General features: G+C 30.9%; 1 protein-coding gene across 1 annotated transcript; it reads left to right on the top strand.

The window, feature by feature from the left end:
• Positions 1 to 9,557: 9,557 nt before the first annotated feature.
• Positions 9,558 to 26,180, top strand: LOC149181574 (ubiquitin-NEDD8-like protein RUB2). Its single transcript, XM_089418358.1, has 3 exons — positions 9,558 to 9,785; positions 10,270 to 10,529; positions 26,069 to 26,180. The coding sequence occupies exons 1-3, from the start codon at positions 9,693 to 9,695 to the stop codon at positions 26,178 to 26,180; spliced, it is 465 nt and encodes a 154-aa protein (XP_089274484.1). The 5' UTR covers positions 9,558 to 9,692.
• The last annotated feature ends 704 nt before the right edge of the window (positions 26,181 to 26,884 follow it).

Genomic DNA, 26,884 nt, shown 5'->3' with positions numbered 1-26,884 from the left:
TAGATCATATATCAATGTATATGATGTGTGGTAATGAGAAATTCTCATGAAATTACAGTTGAAGTCTAGCTACCATGCTATTTTCTAGAAACCAAGAACTTATTTCTTCACAAAAAAACCATTTGAACTCCGCCATGTTCTCTATCATTGTTGAAATCAACCACATCAAATTAATTTTGTTTTCCAAGACATAATGAAAATGATTCTCCAAGATATCACCTATGAACAAAAAACTCAAATGCTGTGTTAAAGCAACACAACATGGATGGTATTGTTGGGAAGGCATGACTCCATGACTATTAGTTTTAATTCTACAAACAATGACCATTAGGATTTAAACTAAATGTTGTGCTGCATTGAATAATGTATGGTATAAGGATGTGTGTTGATCTCTTTTTGAAATACCATATGGCATATGATATACAATGGTCATCCATTTATATGAGTATTGAAGTATAAGTTTTATGCTACTTGGACACGCTATATGAAATGGGTGTTGATTTGTATAGGTGATGGTATCTACATTTTTTTGAAGATAGTTTATCATGTGAAGGGCATATAATATCATTGGTCTATATTGGCATGGTTGTATATGTGATATTATATGTCATATTTGTTGAATTGCTATCATATATTATACTATACATTACGCACTTCAATGTCGAATCAAGAGCTGTAATATTTATTGGTTTCCTGTTGATAAAGAGCATATTTCTTTCTTTGAAGAAAGTGCCAAGTTCAGAGAATAAATCATAAATTGATATTGACAACACCTTTGATTTGTTGAAGTTGAGTTGTTGGAAAAATGACTAGAATTTCTAAATTATTAGAGTTGCTAAATATATTAATACACTTCATTGTTCATGATACATTTGAAATTGGAAAGGGAACTCTCTTGGAAATTTAGACATTTTTACAAAATGCACAAGAAAAAAATTTATGTTTTGCAGCTTGAATCACAACTACAACACAAGAAGTTACAAAATCACAGTCATCATTCTTAATGTGTTTTTATTCAGAACAATCATCAATTTGAGGTTGTAACAAACACCCATGAGAATCCAAGAAGTGATCAAGTCAATAAAGTTGAGAGTGATCCCCATCAAGTGCCAATTTTAGAAGATATTTTGTATAACGATGTAGCAGTTTAATTTCCACTTCCCAATCCCATCACCATAAATTGGGAAGAACTTCTCAGCAACAGGAAGGAAACTAGTTTTGGATATGGCAAGGAAGTGTCCTTTCAATTTCCAAACTACCCCAAGCCCATTCAATTTTAAAGTGGTGGGTTTATTCAAGACAACTCAATTCCACCTGCTCTTCTTCCACATTCATAGTAGATTGTCAAATGCCAACTTTGTGAGAAGGTTGGCCATGTGAAAGATCATTGTTTTGATTACCATATGTGTGAGCATTGTGTTCAGCATAATCACCATTCAAATAAATTCTTCAGAAACAAGCCTCCTACAAGAATGAAGATTCACCTTTGATGGATCACTTCTTGGAAATGGGCTTGAACAACTAAGGAGATATTTCAGTCATATGTCGTAATTTATTCTCGAGTATTAAAAGGTCTTGTTGTTGATTTGTCTTCATCTTCTTAGCTTGTATCTGACAAGGGAGGAATTGAGGTCATGCACAAGCTTCAAAGAGAAATCAAGTGAGCTTGAAGCCACAACCCCAACCTGTTGCCTCGGCATACAACCAAAGTTAGCCATACCAAGATTCATAGTTGTAGATAGAGACAAAGAAGCCATGAGAATTCCTTTGGTTGGTGGCCTTCGTTAAACCACCACAAGTTGATACCTCCCGTTTCAAGTTGAGGTTATCCATTTTTTGCACAGGTTGAAGACCTCCCTTTTCTAGGTGGATGGTCTCCCTCTTCAAAGTATTAAGGAGTAATTTATCTAGCATAAGACTTCATGTTTTTGCAATATTTGGAAGAGTTCCTTAAATTGCACTAAGTGTTCTAGGTTGAGACCCAAAGGTCTCCCTTTTCAAAAAATAAATCAGGAGTAGTTTTCCTAGTAGAAGACATCAACTTCTTCCGACATATGGAAGAGTTCTAGGAAATGCACTAATCATTCCAGTGTTGGTGGTCATCCTTAAACCACTGTGAGTTGATACCTCAAGTTCTCCCAAGTTATACATTTTTGAGGGAGAACATTCAACCATTGGTTGCAACTATTGTATTACAACTCTCTGCTTGGACTCATATAAAATCCTTCACGTTAAGGTGGGGATGTTGGACATCTAATCCACTAAGGTTTATGGCATGGAATGTGAAAGGTAATTGTAGTCTAAGATGCCAATTGGTATATGAAAACCAGGGGTCATAACAATGTATTATCAATGCATATGTTGTCAATAGTAAATGAAATTCACAATTTATCTTTCATATCTTGTGTATTATGTTTGTGTTTAACACCATGCCACCCCACACATGGCATATAAAGTTAATTTATGTTTTATTCAATGATGTTATAAAGTGTTCCTTAACAATTCATTTTATCACCCACTTATCTATGCCCTAGGATCTTTAAAAAAGAAGAGAACGGGGGTAAGATTAATCCCCTTATGTGTGCATGGATCATTAGGCCATTATTGTAATATATTAGGTTGCAACCACACAAGTCAACCATTGCCACAAGGTATTTCCATAATTTTTAAGATAAGTGACCATAATAATCTACTTATGTGTTCATGGGTGACAACAAAATTAATATAATCTCTCAGCCAATAGCCACAAAGGTTTACAATTACCTCAAGGAATTTCTATAACTTTTAAGATAAGCGACGCTAAAATTATACTCATACCAAAAAACTTCTTGGTCTTCATCATTATGTCTAATTTCTATACATATATTTTATTTTGACATTTTCTTGAATCCATTTTAAACATATATTATACTAATTATTAATTAATTTTAAACATACTTAATAACATATAAAGATCTTTTAGAAAATTGTGTCATGTGACTAACCTATATCTATGTTAACCTTGAATTTACCAAGAGAAGAATACCATGGGAAAAAACCATGGGTTCTAGAATTTTATGTTTTTTATTTTATTTTTATATTCATTGTATTTTGTTTTACTTTGACTAAGTAAAAATGTTAAACACTACCACATCTCTTCCATGGAAATAAAATATTAGAAAAATAATATAATATTTTACACATTCACAATCTGATTCATTTAAAATGAAATTCAATAAATTTGATTACAAAATTAAGTTGAAAATATGATATAAGTTAACTTTTGTAGCTTCTTGCATTACTATTAATTGACAACAACTCTAATGTTTGTGAGCATGCCCTTCCTTAGATGTATAAGGAAAATTTTCACTTATAGAGAAAAAGTTTTCATCTACTCATGTGAATATGATTCTATGTTCTTTAGGGACAAAATCTTGGACTTATAATGGTCTTAGGGGAGTTAGGCATCCCCTCAATGTCAAATTCTTCATTGGGTTATTGTTAGATATTCTTCTTTCTTGGCATATCCAATGACTTATTCTTCCATTTTTTTATATGGCCATCCAATTTCCCTTATATATTTCTATTCCATTGTTGATAAGTTTCATTGCAACATAGGTTACTCCTTTGGACTCCATAATTCTCACCACCCTTCAATCTCAGTTGTATTCCCCTATCTCGCACAGGTTTTAAAGATGATCAATGATATTTGTATGCTAACGTGCATATATTTGTGAAGATTATAATAGTGAATACGATCACGCTTGATGTTGAAAGCAACAATACCATTTATAACATGAAGAGAAAATTCTAGTTATTTCTCTTGAAACTGGAATAATGTTGTATCGAGTTTAGGTTTATGTTTTTTGTTTAGTTTTTTCGTTGCGAGTGGGGTTTGGTATGAAAAAATAGTAGAACTAATTTTTTTCTTGAATTTTTTTCTACATGTTGGATGTTGGGTTTTTCTTTTACAGATGACATTTGGTTGTGAATGGAGAGAAGGATGGAGATACTGAGTGAGTTGGAGGGGGGGCATAGAGAGAGAGATCAAGAGGAGAGAGAGAGAGAGGGAGGTGTAAGAGAGAGGGATAGAGAAGAGTGGAGGGAGAGGAGGGGAGGGAGGGAGAAAGTGATAGAGAGGGTGGGAAGAAGAAAGAAATAGATAGAGAGAGGTATAGAAGAGAATAGGAAAGATAGAAAAAAGGAGAGGAGAGACAGTGTGAGAGAAAGGGAAGAGAGAAAGGGAGACATAGATATTTGATGAGGGAGAGAGAGGGAGAGAGGGAAGGAGAGAGTGAAGGATATAGTGAAATATTTGGAGGGTAGAGAGAGATATGGTGGGGATAGATAAAGGGGGGTGGGAGAGAAATATAGTGAGAGGAAGAAGAAGAGATATGACTTGAGAGAGTGAAGGACAAAGGGAGGTAGAGAGAGATGGAGTTTAAATGGGAAGAGAGAGAGGGAAGAAAGAAGACAGAGAGATATATTTGGAGAGGGAGAGGGGGTGACAAGGGAGATATAGAGAGAGAATGCATGAGAGAGGAGAGGAGGGATGAAAAATAGGAGAGATAGAGGGAGAGGGAGATATGGGAAAGAGAGAGGGAGGGAGGGACAGATATTTAGTGGAGAGAGAAGAACATAGAGAGAATGATATAGGGAGGGACATGATAGAGTTTTAGGGAAGAAAGAGAAATCGAGTGATGGGAGGAGAGAGAGAAAAGGAGACATAGAGGAAGAGAGATGGATTTGGAAAGGGAGGGAGAGGCAGGGAATACGAAATACATAAAGTGAGAAAGGTGGAAGGAGAAATAGGGTGATAAGGGAGAGAAGGAAAGAGAGGTGGGATGAGGGAGAAAGAGAATCTCTTGAGGTGCAAGCCTTTCTTGAATTTCTTGACTCTAAAAACACGTTTTGACATGAAGATATCATATCCCTCAAAGTGCTTGATTGATCCCATCTTAACATGGATATAGGTTGGTTAATAAATTTAAATATGGTTATAAAAAAATCTAGGAATCGAGAACATTATTAGTTTAGAATTGACCATTTCAACCTAAATTGTTTAACTTTGAAAAATAATTTATTTTTTTCAATATTGTCAAACTAACTATTGTTTGAATATTTGATTGGAACATAACTTGAAAGTCTTATTGTAGCCTTTGGATAATATAATTTCATTTGGATAGCTGCATCACATATGTTATGCCATAAGTAATGGATATCATCGCAATATTAATGTATTGTTTATAGATATTTGTGTAGTGATGTCTTAATCGAAAAAAATCCTAGAAAATAACACATATTCAAATAAATAACATATTTATCATGAGCTAACTTAAGCAATTTTTTACATTTAACATGGGTATAAATAATATGTAAACAATTATAAATTCGACATTAAAAAATGTCAACATATAATATTTATTACATTAAGTCTAATGCGTACACCTCTCCTCTATAACGACTTGTAGAGAGCCACTACACTCAATAACTTTAATAATAGTTAATAAACAAAATACATTGAGAAAGGATTTTTGAGAACATATTATATTGAGCCAAGTGGAATTCTTCAACCTAGTATGGTAAGGATATAAATAGTTTGTAATGAAATGTTTTGGACTCAGTCAAATTAATTATAATTGCGAAGAAAACGGTTTGACTAGGTAAAACTACACAAAGCTAAAACTAAAAATAATATAAGCTAAAATAGAACAAAATAAAAAAAATAAAATTAATAAGTATGATAAATTATCAAGCTAAAACTAAAAATAATATAAGATAAAATGGAATAAAATAAAAATCACAAAATTAATAAGTATAATTAATAATTAAACTTGCTTAGAGCCATGTTAGCTCCACATATACCAAGTTGCAAGAGGAATCAAATTTGTTGAGACACAAACCTCTTGGTACATAAATAATTAAGATGGATTTAGGATGGTTATAAATATTTGTTTCTATATTTAGTTCTTTGTATGTTAATATCAAATATTATTACTAATAAATTCTATAATAGTATATAGCTATAAATGCATTTTTAAAATGTTTCAAGTTGGATATAGTAGTGTATCTTCTCTTTCTTTTTAAAACTTATATAATTATTTTCTTTTATATGAGGAGGTTATTTAAAAAATTATATGTATATTATATTCTTAGGATTAGGGAGACTTGTACTTGCATGACATATAACTAATCTAGTTTATTATCATTATAACATGTAGGTGTTCGCATGCTACACCACATGTGGCATAAATGGTTAATTTGGGTTTTAACCAATAATGTTATAAGGAGCGCTTTAATAATGCACTCTATCACTCACTTATTTATATTCTAGGGGATTTTTAAAAACAATGATGGGGGTGAGCTTAACTAACTTAGGTGTGGATGTACAATTCCCTCAAGGTATTTCCATAATTTTTAAGATAAGTGACACAATTAATAATGATGATGATGATGATGACTAACCTCCACTAATACCTATGAGGTCTATCAAACCTTAAGAAAATAAATTAGTTGATACTTTTTATGTGTGTGGGTGAGAAGACTATTAATATAATCTCTTAGGGTGCAACTAGGCAATTTTACCATTACCTCATGGTATTCCCATAACTTTTAAGATAAACAACCCTTATTAGAGTATTGAGGGGCTTTCGTAGTGCATTACATTAGATATCAATTTTGGGATTCAACTACGTTAAGTCATCATCTATGACCATTTCCATGAGAGGTAGTCATAACTCACTAATTTCTCATGATTTTTGAATAGTCCACTTAGTATTCATTGCATCGGGTGATGCTCACAGCAGTGAAGAAGTGGGATTGAAACTAGTGAAGTGAATCACATAGTGTCAATCATCACTTCCAAGGCTTGCACCCAATAACAATGACTTCCTCGGAGGTCACCCATACTATGGAGTTTTCCCCACAATCAAGCCCACTTAGCTTTATACCCCATTTGCAAAACCTTAGCAAGTTTTGTGCCTCATGAACCCTTCAAGTAGAGTTCCCTTCACTCTTTTGAATTTAAGTATTGAGGGGTATTCTTAGTGCATTATATTAGATATCATTTTTGGGATTCAACTGTGTTAAGTAAGTCATTCATATATGACCATTTCCATGGGAGGTATTCATAGCTCACTAATTTCTCATGATTTTTGAATAGTCCACTTAGCACTCATTGCATCGGGTGATGCTCACACGGGTGAAGAAGTGGGATTGAAACTTTTGAAATAAATCACATAGCATCAATCATCACTTTTGGGGCTTGTATCAAGTAACCAAGACTTCCTTGGAGGTCACCCATTCTAGATCGCCTATGGCTCAAGTGCACTTAACTGTGGAGCTTTCCCCACAATCAAGCCCATTTAGCTTGCTACCCCATTTTCAAAACCCTAACAAGTATTGTGCCTCATGAACCATTCAAGTAGAGTTCCATTCACTCTTTTGAATTTAGTTATTGAGGGTTTTCATATGTGCATTATATAAGATATCATTTTTGGGATTCAACTCCGTTAAGTAAGTCATTTATCTATGACCATTTCCATGAGAGGTAGTCATAACTCACTAATTTCTCATGATTTTTTAATAGTCCACTTAGCACTCATTGCATTAGGTGATTCTCACACGGGTGAAGAAGTGGGATTGAAACTAGTGAAATAAACACATAGCGTCAATCATCAATTCCGACGCTTGCACCTAGTAAGCTAGACCTCCCACAAAGTCCTCGTTACTCGGTGCAAGCCCTAGAAGTGATGATTGATGCTATGTGATTTGTTTCACTAGTTCGAATCCCACTTCTTCACCCCTGTGAGCATCACATGATGCAATGAGTGCTAAGTGGACTATTCAAAAATCATGAGAAATAGTGAGTTACGACTACCTATCGTGGAAATAGTCATGGATGAATGAATTACCTAATGTAGTTGAATCCCAAAAATGATATCTAATATAATGAACTGTGAAAACCCCTCAATACTTAAATTCAAAAGAGTGAAGTGAACTCTAATTGAATGGTTCATGAGGCACAATACCTGCAAAGGTTTTTAAAATCGGGTAGCAAGTTAAGTGGGCTTGATTGTGTGGAAAACTCCATAGTTAAGAGTGCTTGGGTGAGAGGTGATCTCGCATGGGTGACCTGTGAGGAAGTCTTGGTTAGTGGGTACAAGCCCGAAAGTTATGATTGATGCTATGTGATTCATTTCACTAGTTTCAATCTCATGTCTTCACCCATGTGAGCATCACGCGATGCAATGAATGCGAAGTGGACTCTTCAAAAATCATGAGAAATTAGTGAGTTACGACTACCTCTCATGGGAATGGTCATAGATGAATGACTAACTTAACGCAGTTGAATCCAAAAAATGATATCTAATATAATGCACTATGAAAACCCCTCAATACTTAAGTTCAAAATAGTGAAGGGAACTCTCCTTGAATGGCTCATGAGGCACAATACTTGCTAAGGTTTTGGAAATGGGGTGGCAAGCTAAGTGGGCTTGATTGTGGGTAAAACTCCAAAGTTAAGGGCGATTGAGCGAGAGATGATCTAGGATTGTCATGGTTACTTGGTGCAAGCCCCAAATGTGATGATTGACGCTATAGTTTCAATCCCACTTCTTTTCCCATGTGAGCATCACCTGATGGGATGGAATGGGTGCTAAGCGTACTATTCAAAAATTAGTGAGTTACGACAACCTCTCATGGAAATTGACATAGATGAATGACTTACTTAACCTAGTTGAATCCCAAAAATGATATCTAACCCTTATTAGAATTATACTTATATTAAAAGACTTATTGGGTTTCTCATTACATCTAATTCCTCTATATAGTTTCTATTTGGACATTTCCTTGAATCCATTTTAAAGCTATACTATACTAATTATTAATTAATTTTAAACATGTTTAATAAGATATAAGGTAGTTTTAGTAAATTATGGCATGGGATTAACCTAAATCTATCTTAATTTACTAAGTGCTTAGAGGGATCAACCTAATAAGATAGATATAGGCTAGTTTAATTGTTAACTTTTAAATATACCATATTATAGAAAAATACCATGAAAAAAACTATAGACCTCAAATTTTATGTTTTTTATTTTATTTTTAATTTAATAATATTTTGTTTTATTTTGTATTACTCAAAATATTAAACATTACTACTTCTTTACCATAGAAATTACCTATTAAAACAATTAGATAATATTTTTACGCATTCACACTCTACTTAGTTTAATAAGAAATTCATTACAAAATTGAATTGAAAATGGTATATATGTTACTTTTGGTAGATTCCTGCAATAATATTGGTGGACCACAACTCTAATAGTTGTTGTCATGCCCTTGGATGTATAAAGCAAATTTGCATCGGTAGAAAAATACTTTTCATCTACTCGTGTGAAGACCTGTGGGTGTTCCTTAGGGACACAATCGTGGACTTATAACGGTCCTGGGGAATCACGTATCCCTTCGGTGTCAATTTTTTCGTTGCCCTTCAGTTAGGGTTTCTTCTTAACTGAAGTTTCTTCTTTCTTGGCGTATCTAACGACTTATTCTTCCATCCTTTTATATGGAATTTATTCCGTCCCCGATAAATTTCATTTCAAGAGACGCTGCTTCTTTGGACTCCATAATTCTCACCACCATTCAATCTGGATTGTATTCCCCTATCTCGCACAAGTTTTGTGGAGGATCAGTGATATTTGGAGTCCAAGATGCAGATATTTGTGAAGACTCTAACAGGGAAGACAATCACCGTCGATGTGGAAACCAGCGATACCATTTATAATGTGAAGAGCAAAGTCCAGGTGTTTCTCTTGAAATTGGAATCATGTTGTATCCAAATTTGGTTTACAATTTCGCTTGTTTAGTTGTTTGGTGCGAGTGTGGTTTTGTAGGACAGAATAGTAGAACCAAGTGTTTATTTTTGAATTTTTTGTTACATGTTTGTTTATTCTTTTACGGATGACATTTGGTTGTGAATGGATTTTTTTTTGTAGTGTTTGTATAGTGCTTGCTGATAGCCTTTTAAATCTTTGCAGATTTTGAAGGGTTTGTAGAGTACTCACTGATAGTCTTTGAAATCATTGTGGATTTTTAAGGGTTTGTAATATGTATACGACTTGCTTATAATTTTTTAAATCGTTAGAGAGTTTGAAGGGTTCTTATCTTACTTGCTGATAGTCTTTTCAACCATTGCAGAGTTTCTGAGGGTTTGCGTCCTATTTTAGGTTTAAGCACTGTCTATATCGAGTATTTTATAGTGGGCTTGTTATTTGGTTGTTGTGGCAGGACAAGGAAGGTATCCCTCCAGATCAGCAGAGATTAATATTTGGTGGAAAACAGCTAGAAGATGGGCGCACTCTAGCAGATTATAATATTCAAAAGGAATCAACTCTTCACTTGGTTTTGCGCTTAAGGGGAGGCTTTTCCGTCAAGGTGAAGACCCTTACCGGAAGTGAAGTCGAGATAGATGTTGAGCCCAACGATACGATTGACCGAATTAAGGAGCTAATTGAGGAAAAGGAAGGAATACCGCCTACACAGCAAAAGTAAGCAATGCTCCTCGATCCCTGTGCAGGATTTTCCTGTGTGCCTTTTATAATATAATTTAGTTATTTTATAGTATGATTTCATCTGTTTGTGTGCCTACAATAATACAATTTATTTACTTTATACTATGATTTCATGGTTTGTTGCAAGTGAATATTGCAGCACTGAATTTTTGCTTACGGTCATTGTATTTTTTTTGGAAGTTTGATATTACCTGATCTTTCTAGTTTTCAAATTTCATTTATTAATAAAGCCCTGCAATTTTGCATTTTATAAATTTAAAAGAAATTAATTAATTTTATGATTTAGTGTTTAAATTTTAAAATTTAAATTTTGTTTTATATGTAAGGTCAAATGGATATAATTTTTTATTTCATTTAGATTATAAAATTTAAATTGATATAATTCATTTACTTTATAGTATGATTTCATCATGCAAGTAACTGATTCTTATTATTTTAACTTGAGCATATCTGTGTTTTTATATAAAAATTTTTTAGGGATTGGAGTCTAGAACATAACTAGCTTTTCCAGCCGAAGTGAATGTTGCAGATGTTGCAGCACTGAGTTTTTCCTTTTTTTCTTTGCATCTTCTCTTTGGAAGCATGATATTATTTTAAGTTGAGCATATCTGTGCTTTTATATATAAATTTTTTAGGGATTGTAGTCTAAGTTGAGCAAGTGTGTGTTTTTATATATAAATATTTTAGGGATTGGAGTCTAGACCATAACTAGGTTTTCTGTTCTAAGTGTAAGTTGAGGATATGTGTGTTTTTATATACAAAATTTTTAGGGATTGGAGTGTAGACCATAACTAGGGTTTCCAGCCCAAGTGTAAGTTGAGCATATGTGTTTTTATATATAATTTTTAAGGGATTGGAGTCTAGACCATAACCAACTTTTCCAACCCAAGTGAATGTTGCAGCACTGAGCTTTGTCTTTGCATCTTCTCTTTGGAAGCTTGATATTATTTTAAGTTGAGAAGTGTGTTTTTATATATAAATTTTTTTGGGATTGGAGTCTAAGTTGAGCATATGTGAGTTTTTATATATACTTTTTTAGGGATTGGAGTCTAGACCATAACCAGAGTTTCCACCCCAAGTGAATGATGTTGCAGCACTGAGTTTTTCCTTGGTGTCATTCCTTTGTGTCTTTGCATCTTCTCTTTGGAAGATTGATATTATTTTAAGTTCAGCATATGTGTATTTTTATATATAATTGAGTTTTTCATTGGTGTCTTTGCATCTTCTCTTTGGAAGCTTGATATTAATTTAAGTTGAGCATATGTGTGTTTGTATATATAATTTTTTTAGGGATTGGAGTCTAGACCATAACTTCCAGCCCAAGTGAATGTGTTGTTGCATCAGTGAGTTTTTCCTTGGTGTCTTTCCTTTGTGTCTTTGCATTTTCTCTTTGGAAGCTTGATATTATTTAAGTTGAGCATATGTGTGTTTTTCTATGTAACTTAGTTTTTCATTGGTGTCTTTGCATCTTCTACTTGGAAGCTTGATATTATTTTAAGTTGAGCATGATAGTGTCTTTTTATATATGAATTTTTTAGGGATTGGAGTCTAAGTTGAGCATATGTGTGTTTTTATATATTATTTTTTTAGGGATTGGAGTTTAGACCATAACCAACTTTTCCAGCCCAAGTGAATGTTGCATTTCCTTGGTGTCTTTCTTTTGTGTCTTTCCATCTTTTCTTTGGAAGCTTGATATTATTTTAAGTTGAGCATATGCGTGTCTTTTATAGAGTTTTTCATCGGTGTCTTTGCATCTTCCTTCTCTTTGTAAGCTTGATATTATTTTAAGTGTGCGTTTTTATATATAATTTTTTTAGGGATTGGAGTCTAAGTTGAGCATATGTGTGCTTTTATATATAATTTTTTTTTTTTATATATATAAATTTTTTAGGGATTGGAGTCTAGACCATAACTAGCTATCTTTGTATCTTTTATTTGGAAGCTTGATATTATTTTGAGATGAGCATATGTGTGTTTCTATATATAACTGAGTTTTTCCTTGGTGTCTTTGCATCTTCTCTTTGGAAGCTTGATATTATTTTAGGTAGAGCATATGTGTGTTTTTATATATAATTTTTTTAAGGATTGGAGTCTAAGTTGAGCATATGTGTGTTTTTATAAATAAATTTTTTAGGGATTGTAGTCTGGACTATAACTAGCTTTTCCACAAGTGTAAGTTAAGCATATGTGTGTTTTTACATACAAAATTTTTAGGGATTGGAGTCTAGACCATAACTGAGTGTAAGTTGAGCATATGTGTGTTGTTATATATAAAATTTTTAGGGATTGGAGTCTAGACCGTAACCAAATTTTCCCCACCCAAGTGTAAGTTGAGCATATTTGTGTTTTTATATAAAAATTTTAGTGATCAGAGTCTATATCATAACTAGCTTTTCCCCACCCAAGTGTAAGTTGAGCATATGTTTGTTTTTATATATATAACTTTTAGGGATTGGCTTTTCCCTCCCAATTGATATGTGTTTTCTTATATATAAAATTTTTGGAGATTGGAGTCTAGACCATAACCAGCTTTTCCCCACCCAAGTGTAAGTTGGAGTCTAGACCATAACTGAGTGTAAGTTGAGCATATATGTGTTTTTATATATAAAATTTTTAGGGATTGGACTCTAGACCACAACTAGCTTTTCCCACCCAAGTGATATGTGTGTTTTTGAATGTTGTAGTAGTGAATTTTTCTTTTCCCACCCAAGTGAATGTTGTAGCACTGAGTTTTTCTATTCCCACCCAAGTGAATGTTGTAGCATTGAGTTTTTCCTTGCTCTCTTTGCATCTTCTCTTTGGAAGCTTGATATTATTCTAAGTTGAGCATATGTTTGTTTTTATATATAAATTTTTTAGGGACTGGAGTCTAGACCATTTCCCACCCAAGTGCAAGTTGAGCATATGTTGCTTTTATATATAAAATTATTAGTGATTGGAGTCTAGACCATAACCAACATTTTGGGCCCATGTGAATGTTGGGGCAGTGATTTTTTCCTGTTGCATTTTCTCTTCGGAAGCTTGATATTATTTTAAGTAGAGTATATGTCTTTACTTATATATAAATTTTATAGGGATTGGAGTCTTTCCTTTTTCATATTCTCTTTGGAAGCTTGATATTATTTTAGGTAGAGCATATGTGTGTTTTTATATATAAATTTTTTAGGGATTAGAGTTTAGACGATAACCCGCTTTTAAGGCCCCACTGAGTTGCAACACTCAGTTTTCCTTGGTGTCTTTCCATCTTCTCTTTGGAAGCTTGATATTATTTTAAGTTGTCCATATGTGTGTTTTTTAAATTTTTTAGAGATTGGAATCTAGACCATAAGGATATTTTCCTACCCAAGTGAATGTAGGAGTTGTCTTTGCATCTTCTCTTTGGAAGCTTGATATTATTTTAAGTTGAGCATATGTGTGTTTTTATATATAAAATTTTAGTGATTGGAGTCTAGACCATAAGGAGCTTTTCTTGCCCAAGTGAATGTTGCACCCTTGTGTCTTTGCTTCTCTTTGGAGGCTTGATATTATTTTGAGTTGAACATATGTGTGTTTTTATATATAATTTTAGGGATTGGAGTCTACACCATAACTAGCTTTTGTGCCCATGTGTAAGTTGAGCATATGTGTGTTTTTATATATAAAATTTTTAGGGATTGGAGTCTTTACATCTTCTCTTTGGAAGCATATTATTTTAAGCTCATAATGTGTGTTTTTATATATAAATTTTTTAGTGATTGGAGTGTAGACCATATGGGTTTTTCCTTGGTGTCTTTGCATCTTCTCTTTGGAAGCTTGATATTATTTTAAGTTTCATATGTGTGTTTTTATATATAAAATTTTTAGAGATGTAGTCTAGACCATAAAGAGCTTTTCATGCCAGTGGATGTTGCATCATTGAGTTTTTCCTTTGCCTTTGGAAGCTTGATATTATTTTAAGATGAGCATATGTGTGTTTTTATATATAATTTTTTTAGGGATTGGAGTCTATACCATAAGGAGCTTTTCTTTCCAATGTTGCATCACTGAGTTTTTCCTTTGATTCTTCTCTTTGGAAGATTGATATTATTTTAAGATGAGCATATGTGTGTTTTTATATATAATTTTTCTAGGGATTGGAGAGTAGACCCTAACTAGGGTTTCCATCCCAAGTGTAAGTTGAGCATATGTGCTTTTATATATAATTTTTTAGGGATTGGAGTCTAGACCATAACAAACTTTTCCAACCCAAGTGAATGTTGCACCACTGAGTTTTTCCTTGGTGTCTTTGCATCTTCTCTTTGGAAGCTTGATATTATTTTAAGTTGAGAAGTGTGTTTTTATATATAATTTTTTTAGGGATTGGAGTCTAACTTGAGCATATGTGAGTTTTTATATATACTTTTTTAAGGATTGGAGTCTAGACCATAACTAGAGTTTCCAGCCCAAGTGAATGATGTTGCAGCACTGAGTTTTTCCTTGGTGTCTTTCCTTTGTGTCTTTGCATTTATATATAACTGAGTTTTTCATTGGTGTCTTTGCATCTTCTCTTTGGAAGCTTGATATTATTTTAAGTTGAGCATATGTGTGTTTTCTATGTAACTGAGTTTTTCATTGGTGTCTTTGCATCTTCTATGGTGGAAGCTTGATATTATTTTAAGTTGAGCATAATAGTGTGTTTTTATATATGTATTTTTTAGGGATTGGAGTCTAAGTTGAGCATATGTGTGTTTTTATATATTATTTTTTTATTGATTGGAGTTTAGACCATAACCAACTTTTCCAGCCCAAGTGAATGTTGCATCACTGTGTTTTTCTTTGGTGTCTTTCTTTTGTGTCTTTGCATCTTCTCTTTGGAAGCTTGATATTATTTTAAGTTGAGCATATGTGTGTTTTTTATATATAATTGAGTTTTTCATGGGTGTCTTTACATCTTCTCTTTGTAAGCTTGATATTATTTTAAGTGTGCGTTTTTATATATAAATTTTTTAGGGATTGGAGTCTGAGTTGAGCATATGTGTGCTTTTATATATAAATTTTTTAGGGATTGGAGTCTAGACCATAACTAGCTATCTTTGCATCTTTTATTTGGAAGCTTGATATTATTTTGAGATGAGCATATGTGTGTTTCTATATATAATTGAGTTTTTCCTTGGTGTCTTTGCATCTTCTCTTTGGAAGCTTGATATTATTTTAGGTTGAGCATATGTGTGTTTTTATATTAAGGATTGGAGTCTAAGTTGAGCATATGTGTGTTTTTATAAATAAATTTGTTAGGGATTGTAGTCTCCACTATAACTAGCTTTTCTAGCACAAGTGTAAGTTAAGCATATGTGTGTTTTTATATAAAAAAAATTTAGGGATTGGAGTCTAGACCCTAACTGAGTGTAAGTTGAGCATATGTGTGTTGTTATATATAAAATTTTTAGGGATTAGAGTCTAGACCATAACCAAATTTTCCCCACCCAAGTGTAAGTTGAGCATATGTGTGTTTTTATATAAAAATTTTAGGGATTGGAGTCTATACCATAACTAGCTTTTCCCCACCCAAGTGTAAGTTGAGCATATGTTTGTTTTTATATATAAAACTTTTAGGGATTGAAGTCTAGACCATAACTGAGTGGAAGTTGAGCATATGTGTGTTTTTATATATAAATCTTTTAGGGATTGGAGTCTAGACCATAACCAGCTTTTCCCACCCAATTGATATGTGTGTTTTTATATAAAAAAAATTTGGAGATTGGAGTCTAGACCATAACTTGCTTTTCCCCACCCAAGTGTAAGTTGGAGTCTAGACCATAACTGAGTGTAAGTTGAACATATGTGTGTTTTTATATAAAATTTTTAGGGATTGGACTCTAGACCACAACTAGCTTTTCCCACCCAAGTGATATGTGTTTTTTTATATATAAATTTTTTAGAGATTGGAGTCTATACCATAACCATGTTTCCCCCACCCAAGTGTAAGTTGAGAATATGTGTTTCTATATATAAAATTTTTAGGGATTGGAGTCTAGACCATGACTAGCTTTTCCCCACCTAAGTGTAAGTTGAGCATATTTGTGTTCTTATGTATACAATTTTTAGGGATTGGAGTCTAGACCATAAGTGAGTGTAAGTTGAGCATATGTGTGTTTTTATATACAAATTTTTTAGGGATTGGAGTCAAGACCATAAAATCCCACCCAGGTGAATGTTGTAGCACATAATTTTTCTTTTCCCACCCAAGTGAATGTTGTAGCTCTGAATTTTTCTTTTCCCACCCAAGTGAATGTTGTAGCACTAAGTTTTTCTATTCCCTTCTTTTCCCACCCAAGTGAATGTTGTAGCACTGAATTTTTCTTTTCCCACCCAAGTGAATGTTGTAGCACTGAGTTTTTCTATTCCCACCCAAGTGAATGTTGTAGCACTGAATTTTTCCTTGCTGTCTTTGCATCTTCTCTTTGGAAGCTTGATATTATTCTAAGTTGAGCATATGTTTGTTTTTATATATAATTTTTTTAGGGATTGGAGTCTAGACCATTTCCCACCCAAGTGCAAGTTGAGCATATGTGTGTTTTTATATATAAAATTATTAGTGATTGGAGTCTATACCATAACCAACCTTTCAGGCCCAAGTGAATGTTGTGGCAGTGATTTTTTGGTGTTGCATTTTCTCTTTGGAAGCTTTTTGTAGGGATTGGAGTCTTTCCTTTTTTATATTCTCTTTGGAAGCTTGATATTATTTTAGGTAGAGCATATGTGGGTTTTTATATATAATTTTTTTAGGCATTGGAGTTTAGACCGGCTTTTCAGGCCTAAGTGAGTTGCAACACTTTTCCTTGGTGTCTTTGCATGTTCTCTTTGGAAGCTTGATATTATTTTAAGTTGAGCATATGTGTGTTTTTATATATAAATTTTTTAGAGATTGGAGTCTAGACCATAAGGATATTTTCCTACCCAAGTGAATGTCCCAGTTGTCTTTGCATCTTTTCTTTGGAAGCTTGATATTATTTTAAGTTGAGCATATGTGTGTTTTTATATATAAAAATTTTAGTGATGGAGTCTAGAGCATAAGGAGCTCTTCTTGCCCAAGTGAATGTTTCACCCTTGTGTCTTTGCTTCTCTTTGGAAGCTTGATATTATTTTGAGTTGAACATATTTGTGTTTTTATATATAATTTTTTTAGGGATTGGAGTCTACACCATAACTAGCTTTTCAGCCCATGTGTAAGTTGAGCATATGTGTGTTTTTATATATAAAATTTTTAAGGATTGGAGTCTTTACATCTTCTCTTTGGAAGCTTGATATTATTTTAATCTGAGAATTTGTGTGTTTTTATATATAAATTTTTTAGTGATTGGAGTCTAGACCATAACCAACTTTTCGCCCAAGCCAATGTATGGGTTTTGGCTTGGTGTCCTTGCATCTTCTCATTGGAAGCTTGATATTATTTTAAGTTTCATATGTGTGTTTTTATATATAATAGTTTTAGAGATGGAGTCTAGACCATAAAGAGCTTTTCTTGCTAGTGAATGTTGCATCACTGAGTTTTTCCTTTGCATCGTCTCTTGATATTATTTTAAGATGATCATATGTGTGTTTTTATTTATAATTTCTTTTAGGGATTGGAGTCTATACCATAAGGAGCTTTTCTTGCCAATGTTGCATCACTGAGTTTTTCCTTTTCTTCTTCTCTTTGGAAGCTTGATATTATTTTAAGATGAGCATATGTGTGTTTTTATATATAACTTTTTTAGGGATTGGAGTCTAGATTTTTTCCTTGGTGTCTTTGCATCTTCTCTTTGGAAGCTTGATATTATTTTAATGTTTGCATCTTCACTCTAGAAGCTTGATATTATTTTAAGTTGAGCATATGTGCTTTTATATATAATTTTTTCAGGGATTGCAGTGTACACTATAACTAGCTTTTCCTGCCCAAGTGTAAGATGAGCATATGTGTGTTTTTATATATAAAATTTTTAGGGATTGGAATCTAGACCATAACCAACTTTTGAGGCCCAAGTGAATGTTGCAACACTAGTTTTTCTTTGTGTTTTTGCATCTTCTCTTTGGAAGCTTGATATTATTTTGAGTTGAGCTTATGTGTGTTTTTATATATAAATTGTTAGGGATTGTAGTCTAGACCATAGCCAGCTTTTGGGGGGCCAAGTGAATGTCAGCACAAGTGAATGTTGAAGCACTCAGTTTTTACTTGACTCCTTGGCATAGTTACTTTCTATTTTTCAAATTTCATTTACTAATAAAGCCATCTAATTTTGCATTTTATAAATTTGAAAGAAATTAACTAGTATTATGAGTTACTATCTAGATTATAAAATTTAAATTTTGTTTTACCTATAAACTCCAATGGATGTAATTTTTTATTTCATTTAGATTATAAAATTTAAGTTGTGTGTTGCATGTGTTTTTATATATAAAATTTTTAGGGTTTGGATGTTGCAACCCTAGTTTTTCTTTGTGTCTTTGCATCTTCTCTTTGGAAGCTTGATATTATTTTAAGTTGAGCATATGTGTGTTTTTATATATAAACTTTTTAGGGATTGCAGTCTAGAACATAACGAGCTTTTGGGGGGCCAAGTGAATGTTGGAGCTTTTGTTGAGCCAAGTGGATGTTGGAGCATTAATTTTTTCTTTGGCTCCATGGCATAGTTGCAGCACTTTCTAGTTTTTAAATTTCATTTACTAATAAAGCCATGTAATTTTGCATTTTATAAATTTAAAAGAAATTAATTAGTACTATCTAGATTATAAAATTTAAATTTTGTTTTACCTATAAATTCAAATGGATGTAATTTTTTATTTCATGTAGATTATAAAATTTAAGTTGTGTGTTGCATATGTGTGTTTTTATATATCAAATTTTTAGGGTTTGGAGTCTAGACCATAGCTAGCTTTTAAGGCCTAAGTTTTTGCTTTGTGTGATTTTATATATAAAAATTTTAGGGATTGTAGTCTAGACCAAGTGAATGTTGGAGCACTAGAGTTTTTCCTTGGCTCCTTGTCCCTGGCTCCTTGGCATAGTTGTAGTAATTTTTAGTTTTCAAATTTCATTTAATAATAAAGCCATGTAATTTTACATTTTATAAATTTAAAAGAAATTAACTAGTATCATGAGTTACTATCTAGACTATAAAATTTAAATTTTGTTTTACCTATAAAGTCAAAAGGATGTAATTTTTTATTTCATTTAAATTATAAAATTGGCTCCTTGGCATAGTTGCAGCACTTTCTAGTTTTCAAATTTCATTTACTAATAAAGCCACGTAATTTTGCATTTTATAAATTTAAAATAAACTCACTAGTATTGTGAGTTACAATCTAGCTTATAAAATTTAAATTTTGTTTTACCTATAAAGTCAAAAGGATGTAATTTTTTATTTCATTTAGATTATAAAATTTAAGTTGTGTGTTGCATATGTGTGTTTTTATATATATAATTTTTAGGGTTTGGAGTCTAGACCATAGCTAACTTTTTCAAATTTCATTTATTAATAAAGCCATATAATTTTACATTTTATAAATTTAAAAGAAATTAATTAGTATTATGAGTTACTATCTAGATTATAAAATTTAAATTTTTTTTTACCTATAAATTCAAAAGGATGTAATTTTCTATTTCATTAAATTATAAAATTTAAGTTTTGTATTGCATATGTGTGTTTTTATATATAAGATTTTTAAGGTTTGGAGTTTGGACCATAGCTAGCTTTTTAGGCCTAAGTTTTTCCTTTGTGTGTTTTTAAGTATAAAAATTTTAGGGACTGGAGTCTAGACCATAAGGAGATTTGCCCAAGTGAGTGAGCCCAAGTGAGTGAATACTGTAGCACTTTCTAGTTTTCAAATTTAGTTTACTAATAAAGCCATGTAATTTTGCATTTTATAAATTTAAAAGAAATTAACTAGTTTTATGAGTTACTATCTAGATTATAAAATTTAAATTTTGTTTTACCTATAAACTCATGGATGTAATTTTTCTATTTCATTTAGATTATAAAATTTACTAATAAAGCCATGTAATTTTGCATTTTATAAATTTAAAAGAAATTAACTAGTTTTATGAGTTACTATCTAGATTATAAAATTTAAATTTTGTTTTACCTATAAAGTCAAATGGATGTAATTTTTCTATTTCATTTAGATTATAAAATTTAAGTTGTGTGTTGAGCATATGGGTGTTTATATATAAAAATTATATGGATTAGAGTCTAGACCATAACTAGCCTTTTCAGACCAAGTGAATGTTGCAAGAGTTTTCCATTAGTGTCTTTTAATCTTCTCTTTGGAAGCTTGATATTATTTTAAGTTTAGCATATTTGTGTTTTTATAAATAATTTTTATAGGAATGGAGTCTATACCAAGGCCCAAGTGAATGTTGCACCACTGAGTTTTTCATTAATATATTTGCATCTCCTCTTTGGAAGCTTGATATTATTTTAAGTTGTGTGTTTTTATAAATAATTTTTTTAGGGATTGGAGTCTAGACCAAGGAAGTGAATGTTGCTAGCTTTTCATTAATATATTTGCATCTTCTCTTTGGAAGCTTGATATTAGGTGATCTTTCTAGTTTTCAATTTCATTTACCAATAAATCCATGTAATTTTGCATTTTATAAATTTAATATAAATTATCTAGTTCTATGAGTTACTATCTAGATTATAAAATTTAAATTTTTTTTTACCTATAAAGTCAAATGGATGTAATTTTTTAATTTCATTTTGATTATGAAATTTAAGTTGTGTTTTATCTCAGAAGCCATCTATAATGGATGTATTTTTTCATCTTATAAATTTGAAAGAGATTAGCAAATTTAAACTATAATGGGTGTAATTTTGCATGTTATAAATTTGAAAGAGATCAACAAACTTAAACTATAATGGGTTTTACCTCTAAAGTCATCTATAATGGGTTCTACCTCTAAAGTCATCTATAATGGATGTAATTTTGCATTTTATTCTGAATATAAAACCTAAAATGTATTTATCCTCTAAATTCCTCTATAATGGATGTAATTTTGCATTTTGTTTAGATTATAGAACCTTAAATGTGTTTTACCTCTATAAATTTGAAAGAGATTAGCAAACTTAAACTATAATGGGTGTAATTTTGCATTTTGTTTAGATTATAGAACCTTAAATGTGTTTTACCTCTATAAATTTGAAAGAGATTAGCAAACTTAAACTATAATGGGTGTAATTTTGCATCTTATAAATTTGAAAGAGATCATCAAACTTAAACTATAATGGGTTTTACCTCTAAAGTCATCTATAATGGGTTCTACCTCTAAAGTCATCTATAATGGATGTAATTTTGCATGTATGTGATTTTTCATTTTATTTAGATTATAAAACTTAAAATGTGTTAAACCTCTAAAGTCCTCTATAATGATGTAATTTTGCATTTTATTTAGATTATAAGACTTAAAATGTGTTTTACCTCTAAATCATCTATAATAGATATAATTTTTCATTTTATAAATTCAAAATGCCTCCTAAAATTTATTTTATTTAGATTATAAGACTTTACTTCTAAACATGTAATTTTGCATTTAAAAATCTATAGTTTTCCTTACACTAAATCTTACACTTCCGAGAAATTATCGTGGCTATACGAAATTGACTTTGTTTGGGTCAAAGAATCTAAATATTTAGATTCTAAAGTGCTTCAAAAGGTTGGTGACAAAAAATGATAAGTATATTAGTTATAGAACAACTTATATGTGAAGCTTTGGTGATTTTAGAATGAAACTAGTGACTAAAGCATCATAGAGTACTTTCTTTGTGTCAAAGAATCCACTTTGTGTCAAAGAATCTAAATATCTGGATTCTAAAGTGCTTCAAAAGGTTTGTGACAAAAATATGATAGGTATATTAGTTATAGAACAATTTATATGTGAAGCTTTGGTGCATTCTAGAATGAAACCAGTGAGTGGAAACTTCATAAAGATATGTATATTAGTTATAGAACAACTTATATGTGAAGCTTTGGTGCATTTTAGAATGAAACCGGTGAGTGGAAACTTCATAGAGAAACCGGTGAGTGGAAACTTTATAGAGAAACCGAAACTTCAATGTTGATTGAGGATGTTGAATTGCACATGAAGGTAATTTTATTTTTAGATTGGAAAATGACTTATTATAAATTTTTGTCTAGGTTGAAATATTTGTTTAATTACTTTCATGTAAGTATAAATACTTTTGTGTGGCTAGAATATCTAAATGTAATGTATAAATATCAAGGTAATGTTAATTGAGGATGTTGCATTGTAGATGAAGGTAATTTTATATTTAGATTGGAAAATGACTTGCTTTGATGTTAAGTATAAATACATTTGTGTAGGCTAAAATATTGAATTACCATACCTTTGTGTGTATAAAATATTGTAATATATAAATATCAAGGATGAAAAGCATAAATAGATGAAGGTAATATTGAAATGGAAATGGAAAAAATTCTTTCTTCATTGTGTAACAGTGGTTAAACTAAGCAAAATTACTTTGATGTAAGTTGACCACATTGGCTAACAACATGTTGAACTCACTATTTAAACTAAGAAAATTTCTCATCTATGTAGATAAATGGGTAATTTTTAGATTGGAAAATGACTTGCTTTGATTATAAATACATTTGTGTAGGCTAAAATATTGGATTACTTTGATTTAAGTATAAATACCTTTGTTTGATATTGAAATGTATAAATACAGGATGAAAAGCATAAATATATGAAGGTAATATTGAAATGTGAATGGAAAAAATTCTTTCTTCAATGTATAGCATTGGTTAAAGTAAGAAAAATTACTTTGATGTAAGTTGAGGACATTGGCTAACAACATGTTTAACTCACTAGTTAAACTAAAAAAATATCTAGATTGGAAAATGACTACTTTCATGTAAGTATAAGTACCCTTTTGTAGGCTAAAATATTGAATTACTTTGATGTAAGTATAAATACCTTGTGTGGCTACAATATTGAAATGTATAAATAGCAAGGATGGTAATTTTATATTTAGAATGGAAAATGACTTGCTTTGATGTTAAGTATAAATACATTTGTGTAGGCTAAAATATTGCATTACTTTGATGTAAGTATAAATACCTTTGTGTGGCTAAAATATTGAAATGTATAAATACCAAGGATGAAAAGTATAAATAGATGAAGGTAATTGTGAAATGTGAATGGAAAAAAAAAATTCTTCAATGTGTAACATTGGTTAAACTAAGCAATATTACTTTGATGTGAAATGTATAAATAACAAGGATGGTAATTTTATATTTAGATTGGAAAATGACTAAGTATAAATACATTTTTGTAGGCTAAAATATTGCATTACTTTGATGTAAGTATAAATACCTTTGTGTGGCTAAAATATTGAAATGTATAAATACCAAGGATGAAAAGTATAAATAAATGAAGGTAATTTTGAAATGTGAATGGAAAAAAATGAAAAGTATAAATAAATGAAGGTAATTTTGAAATGTGAATGGAAAAAAATCTTTCTTCAACGTGTAACATTAGTTAAACTAAGCAAAATTACTTTGATGTAAGTTGTAACATTAGTTAAACTAAGCAAAATTACTTTGATGTAAGTTGTAACATTAGTTAAACTAAGCAAAATTACTTTGATGTAAGTTGTAACATTAGTTAAACTAAGCAAAATTACTTTGATGTAAGTTGTAACATTAGTTAAACTAAGCAAAATTACTTTGATGTAAGTTGTAACATTAGTTAAACTAAGCAAAATTACTTTGATGTAAGTTGAGGACATTGGCTAACAACATTTTTAACTCAGTAGTTAAACTAAGAAGTGTGGGCTAAAATATTGAATTACTTTAATGTAAGTATAAATACCTTTGAGTGGCTACAATATTGAAATTTATAAATAAGTGTGGGCTAAAATATTGAATTACTTTAATGTAAGTATAAATACCTTTGTGTGGTTAAAATATTGAAATGTATAAATACCAAGGATGAAAAGTATAAATAGATGAAGGTAATTTTGAAATGTGAATGGAAAAAATTCTCTTCAATGTGTAACATTGATGTTAAGTATAGATACATTTGTGTGGCTAAAATATTGAGTTACTTTGATGTAAGTATAGATACCTTTGTGTGGCTAAAGTATTGAAATGTATAAATACTAAGGATGAACAACATGTTGAACTCACTACTTAAACTAAGCAAATTTCTTATCTATGTAGATGAATTGATAATTTTTAGATTGGAAAATGAGTAAGTATAATGTTGAACTCAAACTAAGCAAATTCAAGTATTGAATACTTTGATGTAAGTATAAATACATTTGTGTGGCTAAAGTATTGAAATGTATAAATACTAAGGATGAACAACATGTTGAACTCACTACTTAAACTAAGCAAATTTCTTATCTATGTAGATGAATTGATAATTTTTAGATTGGAAAATGAGTAAGTATAAATACAGAGGATGAAAATTTTCTTGTTTAAGCAAATTTGTTATCTATGTAGAGGAATTGGTTTTGGGTGGCTAAAATATTGAAATGTGAATGAAAAAAATTATTTCTTCAATATGTAACATTGGCTAACAACATGTTGAACTCACTAGTTAAACTAAGCAAATTTCTTACCTATGTAGATAAATTGGTGGTTTTTAGATTACAAATGACTAAGTATTAATACCAAAGGATGAAATTTTTCTAGGCAAATTTCTTATCTATGTAGATGAATTGGAAATTTATTGAAATGTCAATGAAAAAATTAATGTTGAAATGGCAACTAAATGTATTAATGATTGGTTTTTTTAGGGAGGAAAAGTTTTGTTTAAGCAAATTTCTTATCTATTTAGGTGGGTTGGAAATTTTTATATTGGAAAATGATGGGTTGGAAATTTTTATATTGGAAAATGATGAATTGGTAATTATTAGATTACTTTGATGTGTTGAAAAATTTCAAGCAAATTTCTTATTTATTTAGGTGAGTTGGGAATTTTTAGATGGTTGGAAATTTTTAGATTGGAAAATGACTAATTGGTAATTTTTAGATTCTAAAATGACTTACTTTGATGTCAATGAAAAAAATTCTTTCTGTCTTAATAATTGATTTTTTTTAAGGATGAAAAAATTATTGTTTAAAGATATTTCTTATTTATGCAGATAAATTGGTAATTTGATGAATTGGTAATTTTTATATTAGAAAATAACCTTTATAAATACCATTGTGCAGGCTAAAATATTAAAATCTCAATCCAAATATTAAGTCTTAATGAAGTCTTAATGACTCGTCTTTTAAGGATGAGAAATTTCTGGTTCTTGTTTAGATGAATATTAAGTCTTAATGACTCGTCTTTTAAGGATGAGAAATTTCTTTTTCTTGTTTAGATGAATAAATATAATGAAAATATTTCTTATGTGTTAATGATTGGGTTTTTTAAGGATGAGAAATTTCTGTTCTTGTTTCGATGAGTAAGTATAAATACCTTTGTGGCTAAAATATTGAAATCTCAATGAAAATTATTCTTATGAGTTTTTTTTAAGCATGAAATTTTGTTTTGATGTCCATTGCAGGCTCGTTTATAGAGGAAAGCATGTGACTGGTGGAACGACAGCTCGTGAGTGTAAGATTGACGGTGGTTCTGTTCTTCATATGATGCTCGCTTTGCGTGGTGGCTGTCACTAAATATTCAATTCTAACTTTAACAAATGGTAGTGAAAAGTTGGCTGAATATCTTATCACTATTAATGCATTGAGTTATGGGAAATTTCCCATAAATGTATGAGTCTCTTTAAAATAACTTTAATAAGAATGTGATTTTAATTTTCCATTTTGTGATCTTAAATTTTGTTTAATTTTTTGGTTCTTAATTTTTTTTGTTAGGTATATATCATTTTGACCTTCTTAATTAGTGATTATTTGTTGGAATTGTGATACTAGGTTATGTACCCTGTTTAAAGTTATCTTTGGTTTGTATTTTTTGTTTTTTTGGTATCTTGAAATTATGTGATATCTTATTAGATTTCAGAGAAAACACAAATATAGAATAGAATATATATGATATGTCAATTCTAACTTTAAAAAATGGTAGTGAAGAGTTGGTTGAATATCTTTTCACTATTAATCCATTCAGTTATGGGGAATTCCCCATCCTCTTATGGTTTTAAATGTATGAGTCTCTTTAAAATGACTTTAATAAGAATTTGTGATCTTAATTTTAGTTTACATTTGGTGCTCTTATTTTGTGATCTTAATTTTTTTTTACATTTTTTTGTTCTTATTTTCTTTGTTAGGCATATATCATTTTCAACTTCTTTTAAATATGTAAGTGATATTAAGTGATTATTTTTTGGAATTATAGTATTAAGTTATGCACCTTGCTTAAACTT

Source organism: Pinus tabuliformis, chromosome 3_2, assembly GCF_031772625.1.
Source record: "Pinus tabuliformis cultivar Carrire ecotype Pingquan chromosome 3_2, CPIR1, whole genome shotgun sequence".
NCBI classification, from domain to species: Eukaryota; Viridiplantae; Streptophyta; class Pinopsida; order Pinales; family Pinaceae; genus Pinus; species Pinus tabuliformis.
The sequence above is the reverse complement of the archived record's forward strand: the minus strand, read 5'-3'. Positions and strand labels throughout refer to the sequence as shown.